The sequence below is a fragment of the Sminthopsis crassicaudata genome, chromosome 2 (genome assembly GCF_048593235.1).
Source record: "Sminthopsis crassicaudata isolate SCR6 chromosome 2, ASM4859323v1, whole genome shotgun sequence".
In the NCBI taxonomy this organism is placed as follows: Eukaryota; Metazoa; Chordata; class Mammalia; order Dasyuromorphia; family Dasyuridae; genus Sminthopsis; species Sminthopsis crassicaudata.
In genome coordinates this window covers 440,284,074-440,307,439 of record NC_133618.1, presented here as the reverse complement: position 1 = coordinate 440,307,439, position 23,366 = coordinate 440,284,074, and the positions used below count along the sequence as shown (strand labels likewise).

Sequence of the window (23,366 nt, the reverse complement as noted above, 5' to 3'; positions counted from 1 at the left end):
TTTTCTACTTCAATCATTGATCACAAAATAGATAATTTTGATAATATACTAAGTTAAATGTTTTTGTACAAACAAAACTAATGCAGACAATATTAAAAGGGAAGCAATAAATTGGGAAAACATTTTTACATTCAAAATTTCTGATAAAGGCCTCATTTCTAAAATATATAGAGAATTGACTCAGATTTTTAAGAATTCAAGCCATTCTTCAATTGATAAATGGTCAAAAGATATGAACAATTTGCAGATAAAGAAATTGAAACTATTTCTAGCCATATGAAAAGGTATTTCAAATCACTATTGATCAGAGAAATGCAAATTCAGACTACACACTATACATCTCTCAAATTGCCTAAGATAACAGGAAAAGATAATGACAAATGTTGAAAGGGATGTGGAAAACTGGGACACTGATGCATTGTTGATGGAACTGTGAACAGATCCAGCCATTCTGGAGAGCAATTTGAAACTATGCCCAAAGAGTTATCAAACTGTACATTTGACCCAGTGGTGTTTCTACTGGGCTTATATCCCAAAGAGATCTTAAAAGAGGAAAGGGGCCCACATGTGCAAAAATGTTTGTAGCAGCCCATTTTGTAGTGGCAAGAAACTGGAAATTGAGTGGATGACTATCAGTTAGAGAAAGGCTGAATAAGTGATGGTATAAGAATGTTATGGAACATTATTATTCTGTAAGAAACGACCAGAAGGATGATTTCAGAGAGTCCTGGAGAGACTTACATGAATTGATGCTAAGTGAAGTGAGAGAACCAATAAATCATTGTACATGGCAACAGCAAGATTATATGATGATCAATTCTGATGGATGTGGCTCTTTTCAACAATAAGATGATTCAAACCAGTTCTAATTGTTCAATGATGAAGAGAGCCATTTACACCCAAAGAGAGAGCCATGGGAGCTGAGAACCATGAGAGCTGAGTGTGGTTCACAATATAGCATTTTCACTTTTTTTGTTGTTGTTCGCTTGCGTTTTATTTTGCTTCACTTTTTCTTTTGTGCTATGGTATAACTGTATAAATATGTATGCATATATTGGGTTTAACATATATTTCTACCATGTTTAACATATACTGAATTACTTTCCAACTAGGGGAGGGCATGAGAGAAAGGAGAGAAACTTGAAACACAAGGTTTTGCAAGGGCTAATGTTGAAAAGTTGTCCAAGCATATGTTTTGAAAAATAAAAAGCTTTAATAAGAAAATAATAATAAAATAAAATAAAACGTAGAACATAATACCACCTTACAGATTCTCATTTACCAAGATGTAGTTTTCTATGAATATGTAAAAATCATACAAGATTCTTCAAAAGACAAAACAGGGATATAACTTTATTGAACAACCTTCTGATTATTAGTTTTAAAGCATAAAGCAAGAAAATAAGCACTTGTCAAAGCTGTTTTTCACTGTTATACAAAGTCCAAATGGAAGAGAGATTATATATAATGAAGTCCTCCAAATGTTCCTATTTGTAAATGACAAAACAAAAGTTGCATCAAACCTCAGAATATTAAAAACTCTATATCAAATGAAATTCATGATTCATGGTAAGAGTTCAACTAACTATTCACATTTTTAAAAATAAAGTTATTGTACAGAATGTAATATGCAGATGGAAAACTCATAGATATGGTCTAGCAGTAAATAAATTTAAAAGACAGGTGTAGTAAATAGGCAATGTGTGAGGCCCTCAAAATTAAAAGGAATAGAACAAGTGAATCAAATTGCTTTTAGGAAATACCACAATTCAATTAATGATCCTAAGCCTCTTCCTGAAACAAATGTGCATCTTTTTATTAGCATCAATATTCTTTCACTGATGCTTTAAAGCATGAGCTGCTAAATACTATAATTTCAAAGAATTCAAATTGTAGTTAATCCTAAAGACAATTGAGGGGCTCACAGCAAGTGTGCCAAGCTGTTACATGAAAAACACAGAAGCAGTTATATAAAAATTATCAGACAGATGTATGATTGAAATGATTATGTAGTTATGTCCCTTGAAAAATCAATAAATAGTCCATGTATTCCACTGTAATTCAGACAATTTCAACAGATCTAGAAAATGTCCATAGTACACTAGATAGACTCCCTATTCTCCCATAGAAAACTTGTGAGTCACAGACAGTTCTTGCACATGATAATAATAAGATAATAAGACAAGAGATATACAGAATGGCTTACAATGCTGGATGGAATTCCCAAATTGTATGTTCAATTCCATGTACACTATGAAATTTCAATATGCCATGAAATTTCTGCATTCAACATAGCCTTCTCAGACTATTCTGACCTCTATCCATAACCATATCTAATCATAAAAGTTATATGTATATATGTATAACATGTATACATGTATAACCTACATGTATAACCAGAAAACTAAAAAAGGGAAGACTGAAGGGAGGAGTATGTGACTAAGAAGTTATCTGGATTTGGAACTGCCCCAAACCCAAGAAGATTCATGTCTGGGCTACCAACTATTCAGAAAGGCCAAAAGAGGCCCCAAAATTCTTATAATCTACATCGTTCTCTTCTTAATCAAAAGAAAATGTATTAAGCAATAAATAATAATGGTCACCAAAGTTATCATTATTCAGTGAGACTAAAGAAATACACTAAGTAGATAAAGGAAAAATATTTCACTCTGTTTGGCAAGGATCAAGACTAGAAAAAGCAGAATTCCAATTAAGGAGCCCCTTAATTTTTCTGGCAGAAAGGAAGCAAGATGTTTGGAATAGAATTGTTTTAGCTTTTTAATTGACAAGATACCTGCTCAAATGGACCCAAAAAACTTATTCAGAATGGATGGTGCAGAGTTTTGGTATCTGGGGTGAAGCCAAGATGGTGGAGTAGCAGAAAGCACTGCAGATGTATTGCCCTCCACTAAACTCTACAAAACAAGACCTAGAAAATACACCAGATAGAGAGGGGGTGAGGAGAAGGAAGGGAAAATTTGGAACAGAAGGTTTTGCAAGGGTCAGTGTTGAAAGATTACCCATAAATGTTTTGTAAATAAAAAGCTATAATAAAATAATTTAAAAAAAAAAAAGAAAAGAAAAAAGAAAGAAAAGAAAATACACCAGATCAAATGCTGATAGGGAAATCAAGCCTGAAAAATCAACAGTAAATCATTTATCCAACTCAGCTCAACATATGAAGAGAGCTAGAAAGGTATAGAAATTTGGGGGACAGAGTCTGGTCAAAAACATGTCTTAAAAAACACTCTACTGTGCCCAGGGAGAAACTGTGTACCAGAGCAAGATAAAGTCCTACAACCATATATACCAAGGCAGTCCCAGATCTAGAACCAGGGTACTACCACCAGGACAGATGACAACTAATAGCTTTGTTGCCTACTACTCAGTTTAAAGTCTCAGATGCCAAGTTGAATGGAAGAGGCCCTATAATCAGAAGGGTTTTCCAAGGTAAGGCATTTCTGGACAATAATTTTTAAAAAAGAAGCTCAGAAACCCTAGCAGAGTATAATTCATACTTCAGGAGTAAAACTGGGCCTCAGTGCCAGAATCTAAGACAGCAGACTAGCCATGGCAGGAATTTCAGACTAAAGAGGTACAATTCTATGCTTCTGAACCAACAAGTTTCCTGATAGTTGATAGATATCAAATCTAGTTATAGCCTATAATTTTTCAGATCAAAACCCACATAAGGAAATGACAGAGGTAAAACCAGAAAGACAATCAAATTTTACACAGAATCAGACCACTTAGAAAGTACTAAAAGCTTGTAAGTCCCCAACTGATCTGTCCCTGAGATCATGAAATACAGCACAAGGCTCAGTAGCCAGCACCCGCCCCAGTCTTCCCTCCCGAAGTACACAGAACCTGGCCCTAACAACAAGTCTGAAGTCAGGAAGTAGGTTAAATGAGAGAACAAACAAAAAAACCAATACCTCTAACAGAGAAGCTCAATATATAAATCAGGAAGAAGAAAATTTACTCCCAAACATCTATCACCAAAAGAAAATGCAGCTTAGGTACAAATTCAAAGGGAATTTCTGGAAGAAATGAAGCAGGAGTTAAATTTAAAAAGTCAAAATTTGTTAATGAAATAAAAACAGCTGAGGAAAAAAATAGAAAAGAAACTAGAAAGAATCAGAAAAAGATTAAACAATCACAAATAAAATAACTCTGACCAGGTAATAGATTCCCTAAAGATTAAAGTGGACCAAATAAAAGTCAAAGACTCCATGAGACAACAAAAAAAGATCAAAACAAGTCAAAAGACTGAAAATGTGGAAAAGAAATACAATGTTTCTCATGGGTAAAATAACTGACCTAGAAAAACAGATCGAGGATAAAATATTTAAAAATTACTACACTCTGTAAATACTATGATACTCTCCCCACCCAAAAAAAGAACCCCTAAAAAGCAAACATCATATTTCAAGAAATTTTAAAAGAAAACTGCTCAGATCATTTAAAATAAAAGGGCAAAATAGGTCATCTTCTAAAAGAAATGCCAAAATGAAAACTCCCAAGTACAACATAGCTAAAGTACAAAGCTTTTAGGAAAAAGGAAAAAAATGCTACAAACAACTAGAAAGAGTTCAAATACTGAGGATAATCAGGATCACTTTTATATTAACAGTCATCTTCCAAAGAGGTAGAGAACTTGGAATGTGATATTCCAAAAGGCAAAGCATATATGTTTAAGCCAAGACTAATTTATTTAGTAAAATTGGATGTAATATTGGAGGGGAAAAATGGACCTTTAATTAAAAAAGTACCCGATGGTGGCACTGTCAGAAGGAGAAAAGGGTCTGTGTTTGAAAGATGTTGGGGGGGCAGCTAGGTGGCGCAGTGGATAGAGCACCAGCCCTGAATTCAGGAGGACTTGAGTTCAAATCTGATCTCAGACACTTAACACTTACTAGCTGTGTGACCCTGGGCAAGTCACTTAACCCCAACCTCAAGGAAAAAAAAAAAAGATGTTGGCAAAATTAACAGGCCTTAGCAACAGGTTGAATACTGGAGAGGGGGGGAGGGAATGACTCATTGAGGAGTTGGCTCCAATACCTAGGATTGTAAGGGGGAGGGACTGGGAGAATGGTGTTGCCCTATATACTAACAAAGAAGATAGGAGGTAGTGAAGGTTTAAGGGAGGAAAATTATTTTACTTTTGGACATACTGAATTTAAGATATATTTTGGACATTGATTTTGAAATGCCTAAAAGGCAGCAGGAGGTCTTCATCAGCATAAAGATGATAATTAGATCCAATGAAGCTAATGAGATCAAGTGAAGAAGTAGAGAGGAAGAAAAAAAGACAATGTCTCTTGAGGACACCCTTATGTAAAGGGTGTGATCTGGATAAAGATCAAGCAAAGGAAACAGTGAAAGAACAATCAGGTGTAAGAACCAGGATAGAGTGGTATCCCAAAAAAAGAGAAGAGACTATCAAGGACAAGGTGCTTAACAGTGTCAAAGGCTGCAAAGAAGTTGAGGAAAAGAAGAATTACGGGAGAGCCAGGTTACAGTAATAAACAGAAGATGGAAAGAGAAAAGAAAAAGAATTAAGATGAAGGGAAGTTGTTGCCTATGGAACAAGCATTCCAGAGGACACAGAGAAAATAGTGTCTGGTAGGAACAATAAGTTTCAGAGAGATTCTGTTGCACCTTGTTGTCTTGATAATTTTAAGAACTGAAAGAGAAGAAGAAAACCCTTGAGAGGAGGTGGATGGAAAACAAGGCAAAGAAATATTATTTTACATAATATGAGGATACAAGTAGACATCTATACAAACAAGGAGGAAGAGGTAGGGGAAACAGCTGATAATTCAATCTCATTCTCATCTGAACTGGTTGAAGGAGGGAAGAATAAACAGAGAGATACACAAACACAGACTGCTGTGGTACAAAAATAATTTCACCCAACAGGAGGAAAAAGACTTAAGGGGAGGGAGAATTGGGAGGGCTGATTAAGAAAAGGATTATTCTAAAGAAAAACAAACTCTAAAGATATAGAAAAATATTTGTAACTCTTTTGAGATGGCAAAGAATGGGAATCTGAAAATATACCTATAAATTAAAGAATGAATAAAAAAGTTATAGTATCTAAATATGATGTAAGATATGATAAAATGGCTGTAATAACAGTTTATTAAGGGAGAAGAAAGGGAAAAAAGAAGAGAAGAAGGGAGAAACCTGATCAGACCTATGTTTTGGTGCTTTTGGAATTTCAGTTTGTCAGGTTCATAAAAATAGACTGCAATGGAGAGAAACCAATCAGAAAACTTTTGAAGTCGTGCAGGCAAGAGATGAGGGTTTGTACCAGGTTGGTGTTAGTGTATGGAAATAGACCACAGATTAGATATGAGAAATAAGAGAGAGATCTGAATGTTTGCCCTTCTTGTATAAGATATGACTTGCTTAATCTTTATTATTAGAATATAAACTTCTTGAGGATAAGAGCTATTTCATATTTGCATTTGTATCCTCAATACCTAGTTTAATTCTGGTCACATAATATATGCCCAACATATGTTTTTGGATTACCTCTATTTTAAAAATGAATTTACATATTCTTTTAATTCATTGCTTAACTCATTCAACTTAGTAAGTTATTTATTTTTTTTTAATATGTCAATTCTATTTGATGTTAATTCACTCTTCATTTCTCATTTTGGCAATTTGGTTTTCCTCTCCTTTTTGATGAAATTATGCTAATACTATATCAACTTTTAAAATCTATTAAAAACTTTATTTTTACTTATAAAAAAAGAAATGATGAGATGGTTTTAGAGAAATCTGAGACAACTTCTATAAACTGAGGCAGAGAAGTGAACAGAACCAAAAAACAAATTATACAATGGTAAAGACATCTTTTTTTTTTTTTTTTTTGGCTAAGGCAATTGGGGTTAAGTGACTTGCGCAGGGTCACACATCTAGGAAGTGTTAAGTGTCTGAGGCCAGATTTGAACTCAGGTAGTCCTGACTTCAAGGCTGGTGCTCTACCCACTGCACCATCTAGCTGCCCCCAGAACTAGGTATAATTAAGAACATGAGACCTCTCACTCTAATGATGAAATGTGTTATTCACTACCTAACAGTAAGGTGAAAGACTAGAGTACAGATTCAAAATATTTTTTTTAACATGGCCAATGTGAGAAATTTGTTTCAGTTGACTATACATATTTTACTGAATTTTGTTCTGTTTAGTTCTTAAGGAGAAAGGAATATTTGTATTGGGAGGGTGAATAATATGAATTTTTGCTGATGATTGAAAAAAAATTTTTAAGCTATTATGCCTTTCTTGTTTATATACACCAGGGGTTCTCAAACTACGGCCCGCAGGCCAGATGTGGCCACTGAGGACATTTATGCGGCCCACTGGGTTATGGCAAATGGGATGAGGGGCGGAGACAGAGTGTGAGCTTTTGTTTTTATTATAGTCCAGCCCTCCAACAGTCTAAGGGACACTGAACTGGCCCCCTATTTAAAAAGTTTGAGGACCACTGATATATACTATGTTCAGAATGTTTACCCTCATACTTTTTTTTTTGAACTGTAGCTTTTTTTTTTTTTTACAAGATATATGCATAAGTAATTTTTCAGCACTGACCCTTTCAAAACCTTCTGTTCCAAATTTTCCCTTCCTTCCCCCTAACCTCTCCCCCAGATGGCAGGTAGACCAATACATGTTAAATATGTTAAAGTATATGTTAAATACAATATATATGTACATATCCATAGTTATTTTGCTGCACAAAAAGAATCATTCTTTGAAATAATGTAAAATTAATCTGAGAAGGAAATCAAAAATGCAAGTACAAAAACAGACCCTCATATAGAAACTATATTTAGATTTTTAAGAACACTTTCTCTTAATTTTACATGCTTATACTATTAATTTATACTACTACAGGATACTATGTGAAAGAAAGGTTTTGTTCACATCTATTTCATTAAGAAAACAAGATTCAGGGGTTTGAGAAACATAACAGAAGAGTCTAAGAATGTGAGAAGACATAGGACTTTGCATCAAAGGTGCGAAATAATTTGTTAAAAGGTAAAAATGATATAAAATTATGAATTATCAGTAAATAATTTGTATTTATTTACTGTATAAGTAAGCAATCAAAGTTTTGGGTTCCAAAGTAAAGGATCACTAATCTAAGTAGAAGGAATGACTGCATTACTGAAAACACTTAAAATACTTTTAAAGAAATACTCTTTGTTACTTTCAAAAATAAGCAATTCTACAATATTGCCATAAGAGCCTTGGAAGATCTCAATTCAAAAAGTATTAAATAATTGTTACTATGTGGCACTGAAACTAGAATTAACTTGACTGATTATACTGACCAACTCCGTCATTATACAAAAGGAAACTATGAGCCAGAGATCCAAGTATGATTTGCCTAAGTAAATATAATGATTCACAATGGCTACCTTAAATGAATAACAAAATGTCACTTTCAAAATATGCAAAATATTTCAAAATATGCAAAAACCGTGTAGCTGTGTGGTGTTTATTCATGGTATCCCACAGACTAAGTTTTGTAGACAACTCTCCTGCCTTGTCTGAATCTAGATCACATTACAATTTTCACTCTCTGTGAAAATGATTTCCAAGCTAATATAAATTCCAATAAATTCCAACTTAATCACAAATTACTCATTAGTAGTATTTATGCCAATAAAGTTTAGTTTACTACAAGCACTCATGGAAATGCCTTCCTCAAAAACTGAGACTGAATGTACAAACAAATATTAAGAAATCATCCTGAATTGTAACCCTAGGAATCTATACCTGGAGGATCTTGGCAAATATAGCAGGTGTATTTCTCAGGCACGTTGTCTTCTAGCAAACCCATGCACACTCCATGCTGCCAGCATTGACATTCTTCACACTGCAGAAATTAAGCAACAAAGTCAGATTGCAGAGATGTCAAATATATCCTTATGACAACCAACCTGGGAAGCCTTCCCTTCACACCATCCATAGCTTATTTATTAACAAGTAAGACTTTCACAGCTAGTCTGACAGCATTGACAAAGGTTCTTATTTCTGTTTATGTTTTAAGGACAAATTATCAGGGAACCAAGCAGAGGAAAGGGAAAGAGGAAATCAACCAATAAAATATTTTCAACTTTTTCAATATTAATTATGAACATCAAAATACACAATATAGTGCCTTTATTAAGAAACTCATGATCTCATTAGAGAGAGCAAGAGAAATATAAATGAAATAAATAAAGTACAACTTAGTGCTAAGAGAATTGAGAAATGGGAGTAATAATAATAAGCTGGAGCAGAGAAAAGCTCTATGGAAGAGATGAGACTTTTGGTGTGCCTCAAAGAATGAGGTAAGTGGAGAAGTACATGTTTTATAGCAATATTAATTGATATGTTAATCACAAACCTGAAATCACAAATTCAAGTCAAAAATTTCATATATGGAACACAGAGGACAATATATCTCAGTTTTCCTCTAATACTATCAAAATGCAACCTACCAAGTGAGTTTTATGCTACTGACAGCTGTTTATTTCATCAGTGTCTAACTCTTATCCTTCCATTACAGCTATAAGTAAATTAATTTAAAATACCTGTGCTTAGATAGACCAGGACTAGAACTAGTGGGTGAAAAGTCAGAAGAGGGTAATTTTATCTCAATGAAAGGGGAATTTTCTAGCAAAGAGAGCTCTCATAAGCAGTAACCAATCACTTTATAAAGTAAGGGGCTTCCTCTCAGTGGAGGTGTTCAAGAAGCTGAATAGTAACTTATCAAATGTACCTTAGAAGTAGTTCATGCATTGCATTAGAAGTGAACTAGTTAATCCTTAGGTTCTCTTCCAACTCTGAAATCCTAGGAAAGATATATCGGGGATGTGCAGAAGGTATTTAAGAATACAAATGCATTCAAGTAATGCACCTGAACTGCTAAAGAGATTAAAAAAAAAAAAAAAAACTTTCAAGCATGAGTAGATAAAATAAATAAATGATGTTTCTGAAAGTATAGAATCAATCAACAAACATTTAAGATGCTAAAAAGTGCCAGGTACCATGCTAGGCACTGAGGATACAAAGAAAAAAGTAACAATGCTTTCTAAAAACACTTACATTACAAAGCAGAGGAAGGGGAGAGACACAAAACATACATATTCAAGGATATATAAAAGATATACATGGCAACTTTTAAGGGGGAATGCAATAGCAGCTAAGGGGATTAGAAAAAGCCTCATGTAGAAGGTTATGTACGACCTGAGTTTTGATGGAAAACGGGTTTACTAACAGGCAGAAAGGAGGCAGAAGTGTATTTCAGGCAAGTTTAGTCAAGACAAAATTCTGGAGATAGGAAATGGAATGTCATGTATGAAGAACAATAATAAAGTCCATAACGCTGGATCACAGAGTATCAGAAGAGAAATTATGTATAATAAAGCTAGAAAAGTAAATTGGTATGAAGTCATGAAGCATTGTGAATACCAGAGTGATTAAACATTATCCTTAGAGGAAACAGGAAATGATTAATTAGAAAAGTGATATGGTAAGACTTAAGAAAATCATTTTAGAACTGTGTGGAGGCTTGACTTACTGGGATATATACATGAAGCAAAGAAACATTGTGGGAGACTGCAATTTACCCCTCTCAGATCTACATAAATCTAACAAAAACATAAAAAATAAATTCAGCACTTGAACAGAATTTTAGAAAAGTCAGATATGACAGATCTCTGAAGAACACTGAATGAGAATGTATAATTTCTCAGCTGAGAAGCTGAGTTCTGTACAAAAAAAAAAAAAAAAAAAAAAAATTAACATTTTAGGAGAAAAAACCTCCCCAAATATATGGAAAAAAGCAGAAATGTTAAGTGCATCTTTTACTGATACTATACGGCAGCTAGGTGCATAGTAGATAGAGTGCTGAACCTAGAGTCAGAGAGACTCATCTTCCTGAGTTCAAATCAGCTTCAAACACTTACAAGCTATGTGACTCTGAACCAGTCACTTAATCTATATTTGACTCAGTTCCTCATCTGTAAAAAATGAGCTGGAGCAGAAAATGGGAAATCATTCTAGTATCTTTGCCCAAAAAACCCTAAATAGGGTCACAAAGAATCAGAAATTATTCAAGTGAGTGAACATAACAGAAAAGCACTAAAAAAATGACATTCAGTAAAGGAATTTTAAATTAAAGATTAAAAATTAATTGGAAACTAAATAATCCTAAAGAATGGGTATATTAAAGAATAATAGAATCAATTATTTCCTTAATGACAACAATGAGACAATATAATACAATCGGTGGGAGCCAAAGTAGTATGTACGGAAATTTTTATATTTCTATACATAGTCATCAATTAAAGATGGAAAACTAATGTTCTAATCAAATTCAATTAGAAAATTTTAACAAAAAAATTAAATACAAAAATAGAAATTTATAGGAGAGATTAAGAAAAATTGAAAGCAAAAAAAAAGAGGAATAAATAAAACTAGGAAGTAGTTTATGAAAACAAAATAATATATAAACCACTATTACCGAGTAGTTTTTAAAAAGGAAAGAAAACCAAATTATCATTATAAAAATTTTTACAAGTGAAAATTCAATACTGGACTAGAAATGCTACTAATAGCATAATTAGACAAGAGAAAGAAACTGAAAAAATAAGCAAAGGCAAAGGAAAAAACACAAAACTATAACTTTTCTGTAGATAGCATATGATGGTTACTTAAGAGAATCCTAGAAATTAATTTAAAATTAATTGAAACAATTAAAACTTTAGCAAAACTTCAGGGTATAAAATAAACCACACAAATCAATAAAATTTCTGCATATTCCCAACAAAATTCAGCATGTAAAAGATAAATGAAGAAACTCCACTTAAAATATAGACAGCATAAAATAATTGAAACTCCAGGACTTATATGAACAATTGAAGAAAGATCTAAATAACTGAAAAAATATTCTCAAGTCAATATAATAAATAAGCCAATATAATAAAAATGATAATACCTCCTAAAATAATTTATTCAGTGCCATACCAATCAACCCAAAGGCTTACTTTGTAGATTATAAAAAAATTAGTAAAATTCATCTAGAGTAATAAAAAGTCAAGAATATAAGAAGAGTTAATGAGGGAAAAAAAGTGGGGAGGAAGGAGGCCTAGTAGCACCAAATATCATACTATACTACAAAATTATAATCATCAAAAACAATTTGGTAATGGGTAAAATAGAGAGGTTAATCAGTGGAGCAGAGAGTGGGTATATAATATACAGAAGCAAACAAGCATTGTAACCTAATGTTTAGCAAATCCAAAGATCACAGCAATTGAAATAAGACAAAAACTATTAAGAAAACTGGAAAAGTAGTTTGGCAATAACTAGGTATAAATTAACATCTCACACTGTGTATGGGTAAATAATTTAGGCATAAAAGATATCATAAACACATTAAAGAAATGTGAAGGAAATTATCTGTTAGATCTAAGGATAGGAAAAGAGTTCTTGATCAAATAAGAAATAGAGAGGATCACTGGAAATAAAATGGATATTATGGAATACACTAAACTAAAAAGCTTTTACATAATGGAGTTAAATTTGATGAGAATAGGAAATTAAGGGGGAAATCTTTGCAGTAAGTTTCTATGATAAAAAAAAATGCATATCTTAAACTCTATAGAAAACCGAATCAAATATATATAATAAGAAGAACCATTCCCCAATTGATGTATGGTCAAAGGATATGTAAATAGCAAATTTTCAAAGAAAGAAATTCCAAGTTAATAGCCACATAAAAAAGTGCTCTAATTCACTCATAATTACACAAATACAAATTAAAATAACTGATTTAAGCACTATATGCCCCATCAGACTGAGAAAAGGAAAAATGGGAATAAAAAAAGGAAAATAACAAATAGTATCTGGTTATGAAAAAACAGATAGTTTAATACATCATTACAGGTGCTCTAAAGTAGTCCAACAAACAATAAATGGAACTATGCCATCAAAGCTATTAAACTCTATATATTCTTAGATTCAGTGATACCATTATGAGATCAATATGCTAAAAATGGCCAAAGAAAAAGAAAAAGAACCCATATGAACAAAAATATTTATACTAGCCTTTTCATGGTAGCAAAGAATTAGAAATTAAGGAATTGCCCATTAACTGGATAATGGAAGAACAAGTTATAGTATATGAATGTGATGAAATACTATTGTGCCACCAAAAAAAAGATAAAAGGAATGGTTTCAGAAAAACTAGTGAAAACTTGTATGAATTGGTACAGAATGAAATGAGCAGAAACAGAGCAATAAATTATATAATAATAACAATATTATAAATGTAAACAACTTTAAAAGATTTAATCAACATTATGATCATAACTCCAAAGTATTTTCAATGAAGTATACTATCTACCTCCAAATAGCTAACAGACTGAGAGTGCAAATCAAGGCATATTTCCTTTTTTTTCTTTTGTGTGTGGGGAAGAGGAGGAATTGGGAAGTTAGGGAAGATAGTTAATGACAGAATGTGTTTTCTTGACTAAACTTATTTGTAACAATTTTTCTTCTTTCCTTCACAATGAGCAAGAAAGGAAAAAAGGAAGAAAGGAAATTCTGAAATTAAAATTATATTTTTAAAAAGAACATGATGAATACTTAAAAGATTTTTTTAAAAACCTATGACATAAAGAATTTTAATAAGAATGAATAACTTAGAAAAAAGAGTAGTAAACTATACCTGAGTAACAGATTCCCTAAAAATTAGAATAGACCAAATAAATCAATTATTATGAATAGCAAAAAATATTAGAACAAAATCAAGATTGAAAAACACAGAAAAAGTGCAAGGCACATGCAAGCAAAACCTAGAAAATAGATCAAGAATAGAAACAATGGATTCCTTGAAACTATGACTTAAAAAAAAAAAAAATGCCCAGTTCCTATCTTCAGTAAATGATATATGAATGTGGTAGCTAGTTGGTGCAGTTGATAGAGCACCAGCTCTGAAGTCAGGAAGACCTGGTCTCAGACACTTAACACTTCCTAGCTGTATGACTCAGGGCAATTCAGTTAACCCCAATTGCCCCAGCCAAAAAAAGAAAAGAAAAGAAAGAAAACTCTCTGTATCTATTAAAGAGTCAGAGGAACAATATGAAAATAGAATTCACAAATCACCATTTGAGAAAAAAATCAAAATGAGAAATCTCAGGAAAGTCACTAGAAAATCCAGAATTTCCACAGTGAAGGAAAAAACACTACAAAGAGACAAAAAGAATTTAATACTACTGAACCACAGTCAGGATTCCACAAGACCTGGCAACTTTTACTCTACATAGAGTACTTGAGCTTGCAACCAAGTATAACTCATTTTGCAAAGTTAAAGGAATACAAGCATTGCTCATAAAAAGAAGACAGCCGAATAAGAACTCTGAAACACAAATACAAAATTACAAAGAAACTTAAAAAGTTAAATTTATTTCAACAATTGGAAGCAGTTGTATAATAATAAAGGGCTAACATTCTAATAAAAGGAGAAGAAACAAACCCTCCACAACCTTAAAATCTTCAAAGAGTATTGAGTGAGTTAATTAGAAATTATTCTATTTTGAGGGTTTGAGGAAGGAAAAGATAAAGAGGAAAAGAAAGTAGAAAGGGGTGAAAATTGCTATTTCTCATAAATGGGGTGAATGAGGATAATATCTAAACAAAAAACTGCATAGAAATGGTTACTAGATGACTCTCATTCTTACCTGAACAAAGGAGGGCTAAATGACACAAACATACACATAGAAAAAATACACACATACACACAGAGACAAACATAAACATACAGATTTCAACAGAATTATTTCAAATTCAACATAGATATAGGCAGGGATAGAGAATATAAAAAGAGGATGCTAGTAGAAAGAATTGATCACAAAGCAAAACCTATCCTTGCGTCCTGTTCCTGGGGCTCACCATATTAATGCTAATCTTAATTCAAATCCTGACTGGCTTTGGCCCTCTGTAATTTCGAACTCCAAAGCTCAAAAAATCTACCTACCCTAGTGTCCCCAGTAGCAAGGATCACAGGCATGCTCCACCACACTCAGCATGAGAGCCATTTATGCTAATGACTCCCAATTTACACTGAAATAGATGATCCTCTACAGTAGTTAGTTGGGTTCAGCACTATCTTCAATTCCCCAACACTCACTACAAGATTTGAATGAAGAAATATAAGAAGGCACTCTCACCCTACTCTTCCATAGAGGTGGGAAGTTCATTAGTGTCCCACCTGGCACATTTTCAGACTTTTTCAATGTATGGATCAGTTATACTGATTTCTTTTCCTTCTCTAAAATGCTGTTTGTTATATGGAATGGAAGGGAAACGATTTGTGGAATAAGTGTAATGATAAAAGACCTCTATCAGTAAAACCTTATTTAAAAAAAGAAAGAAAAAAATTTTATCACATACCTGAATCATAAAGTCATTTTCTTCTTGAACCTCACAAATACACCGAACAACTTCAAAGTCAAAGTTGTCTTCTCCATCAGGATCATCATCTGGATTAGTGGTCACATCAATATCATGGCTACAGTCTTCATCACTCCAGAGAAAACTCTCTGAGGAAGAGTCACTTACATTATCTTCTATGGCATATGTATAAAAAAAATGACAATTGCTTAGTAAATGTTCTTTGGATGAAGGAGTGAATATTTGCTATACTACAACTCTATTAATATAATAAAACTTTAAAATTCTATATCACTTTGCAATTTAAAAAGCACTTTATTCATATCCTGGCTGTGTGACTTTGTGATTTTGGGCAAGTCACTTAACCCCAATTGACTCAGCAAAAAAAAAAAAAAAAAAAAAAAAAAAAAAGAACTTTATGTACATTTTCTCACATACTATCTACAAACCAGCTCTATAAAAGCATCTACTATGCACAAAGCACTTTATACGTACTTACTTTGATTCTCTTTTCTTTTTTTTTTTTTTTTTTTTTTTTTTTTTAAAGCCTACAGCACCCGGTATTCCCAGGCGGTCTCCCATCCAAGTACTAACCAGGCCCGACCCTGCTTAGCTTCCGAGATCAGACGAGATCGGGCGCGTCTTACTTTGATTCTCACAACAACCTTGTAAAGCAGGTGCTATTATGATCCTATTTTACCGTTAAAGAAAAGGAAAAAAGCAATTCTAAAATATGTAGAGAACTAAGGCAAATTTATAAAAATACAAATCATTCCCCAATTGATAAATGGGCAAAGGATATGAATAATTTTCAGATAAGGAATTTAAAGCCATTCCCATTTCAGATGAGGAAATTGAAATCATATGAAAAATACTAAAAATCACTATTGATTAAAGAAATGAAAATTAAAACAACTCTGAGGTACCACCTCACATGCATCAGATTGGCCAAGATTACAAGATAACAATAAATGTTGGAGGATGTGGGAAAAGTGGAACAGTAATGCATTGCTAATGAAGTTGTGAAATGATCCAATCATTCTGGAGAGCAAATTAGAACTATGTCCAAAGAATTCTCAAACTCTGCATACCCTTTGGTCCAGCAGTATCTCTACTGGGTCTATATCCCAAGGAAATCATAAAGAAGAGAAAAGGACCCACATGTGCAAAAGTATTTGTAGCAGCCTCTTTTGTGGTAGCAAAGAATTGGAAATTGAGTGGATGCCCTTCAGTTGGAGAATGGCTAAATAAGTTATAGCATATGAAAGTAACAGAATATTGTCCCATTGTTGTTATATAAATAATGATGAAGAGACTGATTTCAGAAAAGCCTAGAAAATCTTACAGGAACTAATATCAAGTGAAGTGAGCATAACCAAGAGAACACTATACACAGTAACAGTAAAATTATGTGATGACTAACTATGCTAGATTTAGCTCTTCTCAGCAAAACAGTGATCCAAGACAAATTACAATAGACTTGGGATGGAAAATGCTATCCACATCCAGAGAGGGAACTATGGAGAATGAATGCAGAAGGAAGCATATTTCAACCATTTGGGGGGGAAGGGGGAAATTACTTTTTTTCTCACAGTCTGATTTTTTTTCACAAAATGACAAATATGGAAATATGTTTAAAATAATTGTGTGTGTGTGTATATATATATATACATATACATATATATATATATCAGATTGCTGTCTTGGGAAGAAGGAAGAGGGAAGGGTGGAAGGGAGGGAGAAAAAATTAAAAATTTGGAACTCAAAATTTTACAAAAATGAATGTTGAAAACAATCTTTACATGTAATTGGAATAAATAACTAGATTTTAAAAAAAGAAAGTGAGGTAGGTAGAAGTTAAGCAACTTGCCCAAAGTTACAAAGCTAGTCTAACTTCTGAGGACAAATTTGAACTCAAGTCTTAGGCCAGCATTCCACTGCATCAACTAGCTGACTATAAAAGTATCTACTGTTGAGATAGCTCCCCATCTTTACCATAAACAATGAAGTAGTAACAACACTAAATGTGTATGCACTAAATGTGTATGTGATAGAGAAGCCAAATTCCTAGAGAAAATTTTAAGCCAGTTATAGGAAAAAATAGACAGCAAAATTATATAGACAGCAAAATTATACTATTGGAAAATATCTCCCCATTTTATAGATGAAGAAAACTAAGATTCAGAAAGGTAAAACAACAAAATACTCATGATCACACAGCTAGTGACTCCAAATTTTTCCCCCTACCTCACTCCCAGCCTAATGGGTTCTGTTCACACTGAAATTTTAAAAATCTGAATTATGAAAAATTATGGAAAAAAAAAAGTGACTAATTTTTTTTCCTTTATCTTTAATCGGTTTTTATTCCATGTTTGCCAGTAAATTTCCCTAAATATCATAGATTTTCCACTTTCACAGTACAAAGAGATTTTCCTTCTTTCTTTTTTCTTTTGTGAAGCAGTCACAGTTAAGTGACTTGCCCAGGGTCACACAGCTAGAAGGTGTTAAGTGTCTGAGGTTGGATTTGAGCTCAGGTCTTCCTGACTCTAAGGCCAGTGTTCTATTCAGTGCACCATCTAGCTGCCTCTCCTTTCTTTTTAAAAAAGTTTTATTGATGTATATCATTTTTATACCAAAGTTATTTCTAGGAGATACCATTTTCTCCAACCCCCAGTCTTCCCAATATAATAAAGAAAAAAATTTTAAACCCATATTAAAAAAACAAATGTCTGCCACCTCTGGGTATGCAATGTTCTAAACTCACAGTTCCCCATATCTCCAACCAAAGAACCCTTCTCTTAATACATTTTTTTTTTAAGTTTAAAAAACACCTGCTTATGATTTGTACTTCCCAGAAGGCAAGGGGAAGTTTAGATATTTTTATAAATATGCAGAAGGATAAGATAGCCAGTAGGTGTAGTGTCCTTTGCTTTTATTCCTAAGAGGTTTTCATTTTCTCTTTTGTTATCCCTGAAAGGACTTGTATGAACAATCCTCAACAGAATTTTCAGCTGATAGTTTAGAAGTCCATATAATTATTAAGAATTTATATTCTTTGTTCAAGTCACAGAACTTAGATGAATTTATCAATCTCAAGCTGTGGCTTCCTCAGGAAGTCTTCTTGGCATTTCCTAAATCTCATCTTATGTAAGCTTGCTTGGATAGAAGAGAAAAATTTAACCACTTGTTATCCTACTGCTCAAATTTGGTAGGTAAAGAAACAATATCATATGGCTAGGTAAAGAAACAATATCATATGGCCTCTATTGCCTTTGGGGAAAAGTTTCAATGCAAATTAAGTAAGGATAAATTCAGTTAACCAGGGATGGGATAATTAGCAGCAGCAGAATGGAGAGGGGGAAAAAAATAATTTCATAGAATTGATCTATTTTAAAGGAATCCCTATCAAAAGTTTCCTTCCATTTTCTAAAATTAAACCATGACCTTAATTTCTTATTGGGATATTATAAAAACCAAACCAACTAAATTCAGCACACAGTCACCAATTTTAGTCCTGTGGCAATACGAAATCACACAATCTCAAATAACAAGGACTCGCCTTGCTAAAAAATGGATGAAACTGTTCTAGAATTATCTACTACAGAGGGTTCAACCAACCCCCAATTAAGATTCTTCTTTTAAAGAAATAAGCTCTCTCAGGCAAAGGCAAGATGATGGAGATAAGGCAGGGAATCAACAAAGTTCTCTCCCAAAATCCTCCAAATACTTTTAAATAATGGATCTAAATAAATTTTACATAAAAAAGATGGTGTGGAACAATTTTCCAGCCAATGAACTTAAAAGGTCAACATGAAAAGTCTGTTGCATCAGGGTAGGACCAGAATGCAGTTGCAGCATGGCCATGGCCAACACAGCTCGGCCCCAGCAAACCACGATCAGGCATGGGGCCCCTAAATTAGCAGCAATCGAAATGTCAGCAGTAACGGTGCTTCCAGAGGTATCAGCCCACAGACGATCAAGGTTGTGGTGTTGGCTCATAGTTCTAAGGTGAGTATGAGCACTAGTATACTAGAACTTACAGCCATAGTTCCAGGGCAAAAAAAAAAAAAGTGTTTGTGATCACTCACAAAACAGAGCATAGGGCAGAAGAGTAGTAAATACATTTCTCCTTGGATCATAATACCTTGGAAGAACTGAAAATGTACAAGTCCCTAGAAGGATCTTTGAAAATAGTTGCACAAATTTTTAATGGATTTGTTAACTGATCCAATCATTCTGGAGAACAATTTGGAACTTTGCCCAAAGGGCTATCAAACTGTGTATACCTTTTGATCCAGCAGTGTTTCTATTAGGCTTAAATCCCAAAGAGATCACAAAAGAGGGAAAAAGATTTACTTGTACAACAAAGTTTGTAGCAGCCCTTTGTGTACTGGCAAGGAACTGGAAACTGAGTGGATGCCCAACAGATGGGGAATGGTTATAGATGAATGTAATAGATGAATATTATAGATGTATGTAATGTTCTATAAGAAATGATGAGCAGGCTGCTTTTTAAGACGCCTGGAAAGTCTTAGATGAATTGATGCTGAATAAAGTGAATAGAAGCAAGAGAATATGAACATAGTAACAACAAAATTAGGTGATGATCAACTGTGATGGACTTGGTTCTTCTCAACAATGCACTGATTCAAGGCAATTCCAATGAATTTGGGATAGAAAATGTCATTCGCATCAAGAAAGAGAACTATAGAGATTGAATGTAGATCAAAGCATAATATTTTCACTTTTTTTCTTGTTTGCTTGTTTGTTTTTTCATGACTTTTCCTCTTTTGATCTGATTTTTCTTTCACAACATGACAAATATTTAAATGTTTAAAAGGATTGCATATATTTAATCTATACCAGATTACTTGCTATCTAGGGGAAGGGGGAGGTAAGGGAGGGAGGGGAAACAATTTGGAACACAGAAGTCTTACAAAAATGAATACGGAAAATTATCTTTATATGTATTTGGAAAAACAAAATACTATTAAGGGAAAAAAAGACAGAAACTCAAAACAAAGAAAAGAAAATTGCTGCTTGGAACCTGAAAGCTTGGGACAATGTACTCTCCACCGTGGAAATAGGCTGGGAAAATGAGTAAACACAGGAAAAAATTCTGACAGTAGAAAGTTACTATGGTGACAAGGGAGTTCAAAACACAAACTAAAGAAGATAATAAAATCAAAGCTTCTAGATCCAAAGTCTCCAAGAAAAATAAGATTTTTTTTTTCAGGCCATGAAAGAGCTCAAAAGGGACTCTGAAAATCAAGTAAGAAAGATAGAAGAAAAATTGGGAAGAGAAATGAGAGTAATACAAAAGGAAATACAAAAAGTTAAGGAAGAGATAAATACCTTAAAAATCAAAATTGGTCAAATGGTAAAGGATTTACAAAAAGCTCACTGAGGAAAATAATTCCTTAAAAATTAGAGTTGAGCAAGTGGAAGAGCTAATGACTTTATGAGAAATCAAGAAAGAATAAAACAAAACCGTAAGAATGAAACAACAGAAAACAATGTGAAACATTTCACTGGAAAAACAATTGATCTGGAAAACAGATCTAGGAAACTTAATTTTAAAATTATTGGTCTATCTGAAAGCCATGATTTAAAAAAAAAAAAAAAAAAAAAAAGAGCCCACATATAACCTTTCAAACAATTATCAAGGAAAACTATCCTGAGAGTACAATGGAAATCGAAAGAATCTATTAATTACCTCCTGAAAGAGATCCCAGGACAAAAACTTCCAGGAATATTCCAGAATGCCCAGATCAAGGAGGAAACACAAGCAGCCAGGAAGAAATAATTCAAGTATAGTGGTGTCACAAGCAGGATAACACAAGATTTAGAAACTTCTACATTAAAGATTGGAGAGTTTGGAATATGATAGTCTGGATAGCAGTAGAATTAAGGTTACAACCAAGAATCAGCTACCCAGCAAAATTGAGGCTAATCATTCAGAAGAAAAGGTGGCCATTCAATGAAACAGAAGACTTTCAAATATTCATGATGAAAAGAGCAGAATTAAATAAAAAATTTGATTTTCAAAAATGGACTCAGGAAAGGGAAATCATAAGGAACTAAATAAGGCTAATAGGCCTACATTCCTATATGGAAGGATGATATTTGCAACTCATAAAAGCTTTCTCATTATTAGGGCAGTTAGAAGGAATACATAATAGACAGAGGGCATAGGTGTGAGTTGAAGATTAAGTGAAATATCTAACAAAAGTAAAAGTAATGGGTGAGATAAAATTATATTGGGAGAAAGAGAAAGGAAGAGGTGGAATGGCAGAAATTATCTGCCCTAAAAGGGACAAGAAAAAGCTTTTACAATAGAGGGGAAAGAAGGAGTGGAAGGGGAGTGAGTGAATCCTATTCTTATCTTGCAGGAAATTAGGAGGGGGAGGGAATAGGAGAAGGTAGAGAGAAGAGACATCTTGAGGGAAGGGATAGTCAAAAGCAAAACACTTTTGAGGAGGGGCAGGGTAAAGGAGAAAGGGGAGGGGGGAAAAGAGGGAGAAAGAGAGGGAGAGAGAAAAAGGGAGAGAGAATAGAATAGAATAAATGGTGGGGAGAAGGGTACAATTAACAATAGTAATTGTGAAAAGAATTTTGAAGCAAGCTTCTTTGATGATGGCCTCATTTCTCAAATGTATGGGGAACTGAGTCAAATTGATTAAAAAAAAAAAAAAAAGACCCATTCCCAATTGATAAATGATCAAAAGATATGAATTATGCCCAAGTTATGCTATAAAAAATCATGCATCCCTTTTGACCCAACAATACCACTACTAGGCATATATCTCAAAAGAAATTTTACTTAAAAGGATCTATAAGTACAAAAATATTTTTAGCAGTTATTTTCTCAGGACAAAGAACCAGAATTTGAGATCATGCCTATCAATTGGGGCATAGCTAAATGAACTGCGGTATGTAATTATGATGAAATACTATTGTTCTGTAAGAAATGATGAGCAAGTTTCTTGGAGAAAAACTTAGAAAGTCCTCTATGAGCTCATAGTACAGAGAACTGTACTATGTACAGAGTAATAGCAATGTTGTGGAATGATCAGTTGTGAATGACTTTGCTATTCTCAGCTATATAATGATCCAAGACCACTCTGAAGAACTTATACCGAAATAAGAAAGAAATGATTACATCTGAATACAAATTGAAGAATACTTTCCCCCTTGATTTTTATAGTGAAAATAAGAAAGAAATAATTACATCTGAATACAATTTGAAGCATACTTTTTTCCTTGATTTTTCTTGAAGATTTTTCGGGGGTGGACATCTGTAGGGTTTTTTGCAACATGACATGAAAATGTTTGCGTAACTTCACATGTGCCTTCTCAATGGGATGGGAAAAGAAAGGAAAGGAGAGAATCTGGAACTCAAAGTTTTAAAAAAAAATTTTTAAATGCTTTACATCTAAATGGAAAAAAACAAAATATCAAAAGAAGTAAATAAAAATAAGCTCTAAGTTTGGCTCAGAGGGTTTGAGTTCTCTATTGGGGTAAGAATACCCCTTTTATTCATATTTCTAAGCCAAATGAATAACACACATATACTCATTCTTACCAGGAATTGTTCCTCTTTCTCGGTGATTTCCAGAATCAGAGCTATGGACTGATATACTCAGGGGAGTACCAGATTTACTTGAGGAACTACACCTGGTAACAGCAAATGGCTTGGGAGGTGAACACTCTTGGGAAACATCACTAGCATCTTCACTGCAAGAGTATTCTGAAAGCAAGACAAGATTAGGAATGAATGATGCTACATGGACATATAACATTCTACTGAATTTTTAAATAAGCGGCAGATACACTGCTTAAATAAGCAGCAATGAAACAATTTGTGAACTACAGAATTTTATGGTACAAACCTCAGCTACCT

At 33.4% G+C, this 23,366-nt stretch overlaps 1 protein-coding gene across 6 annotated transcripts in view; it reads right to left on the bottom strand.

The window, feature by feature from the left end:
• Positions 1–23,366, bottom strand: part of PHF20 (PHD finger protein 20) — a 127,472-nt gene that overhangs the window by 15,233 nt on the left and 88,873 nt on the right. For 5 of the 6 annotated variants that reach the window (XM_074292526.1, XM_074292531.1, XM_074292527.1 and 2 more), the window contains 3 exons: positions 23,049–23,213; positions 15,464–15,639; positions 8,798–8,897 (listed from right to left, as the gene is read on the bottom strand). In XM_074292526.1, the coding sequence (XP_074148627.1) occupies positions 8,798–8,897; positions 15,464–15,639; positions 23,049–23,213 (441 nt within the window). The remainder of the gene's footprint in view (positions 1–8,797; positions 8,898–15,463; positions 15,640–23,048; positions 23,214–23,366) is intronic. The other variant, XM_074292530.1, reaches the window with a different exon arrangement.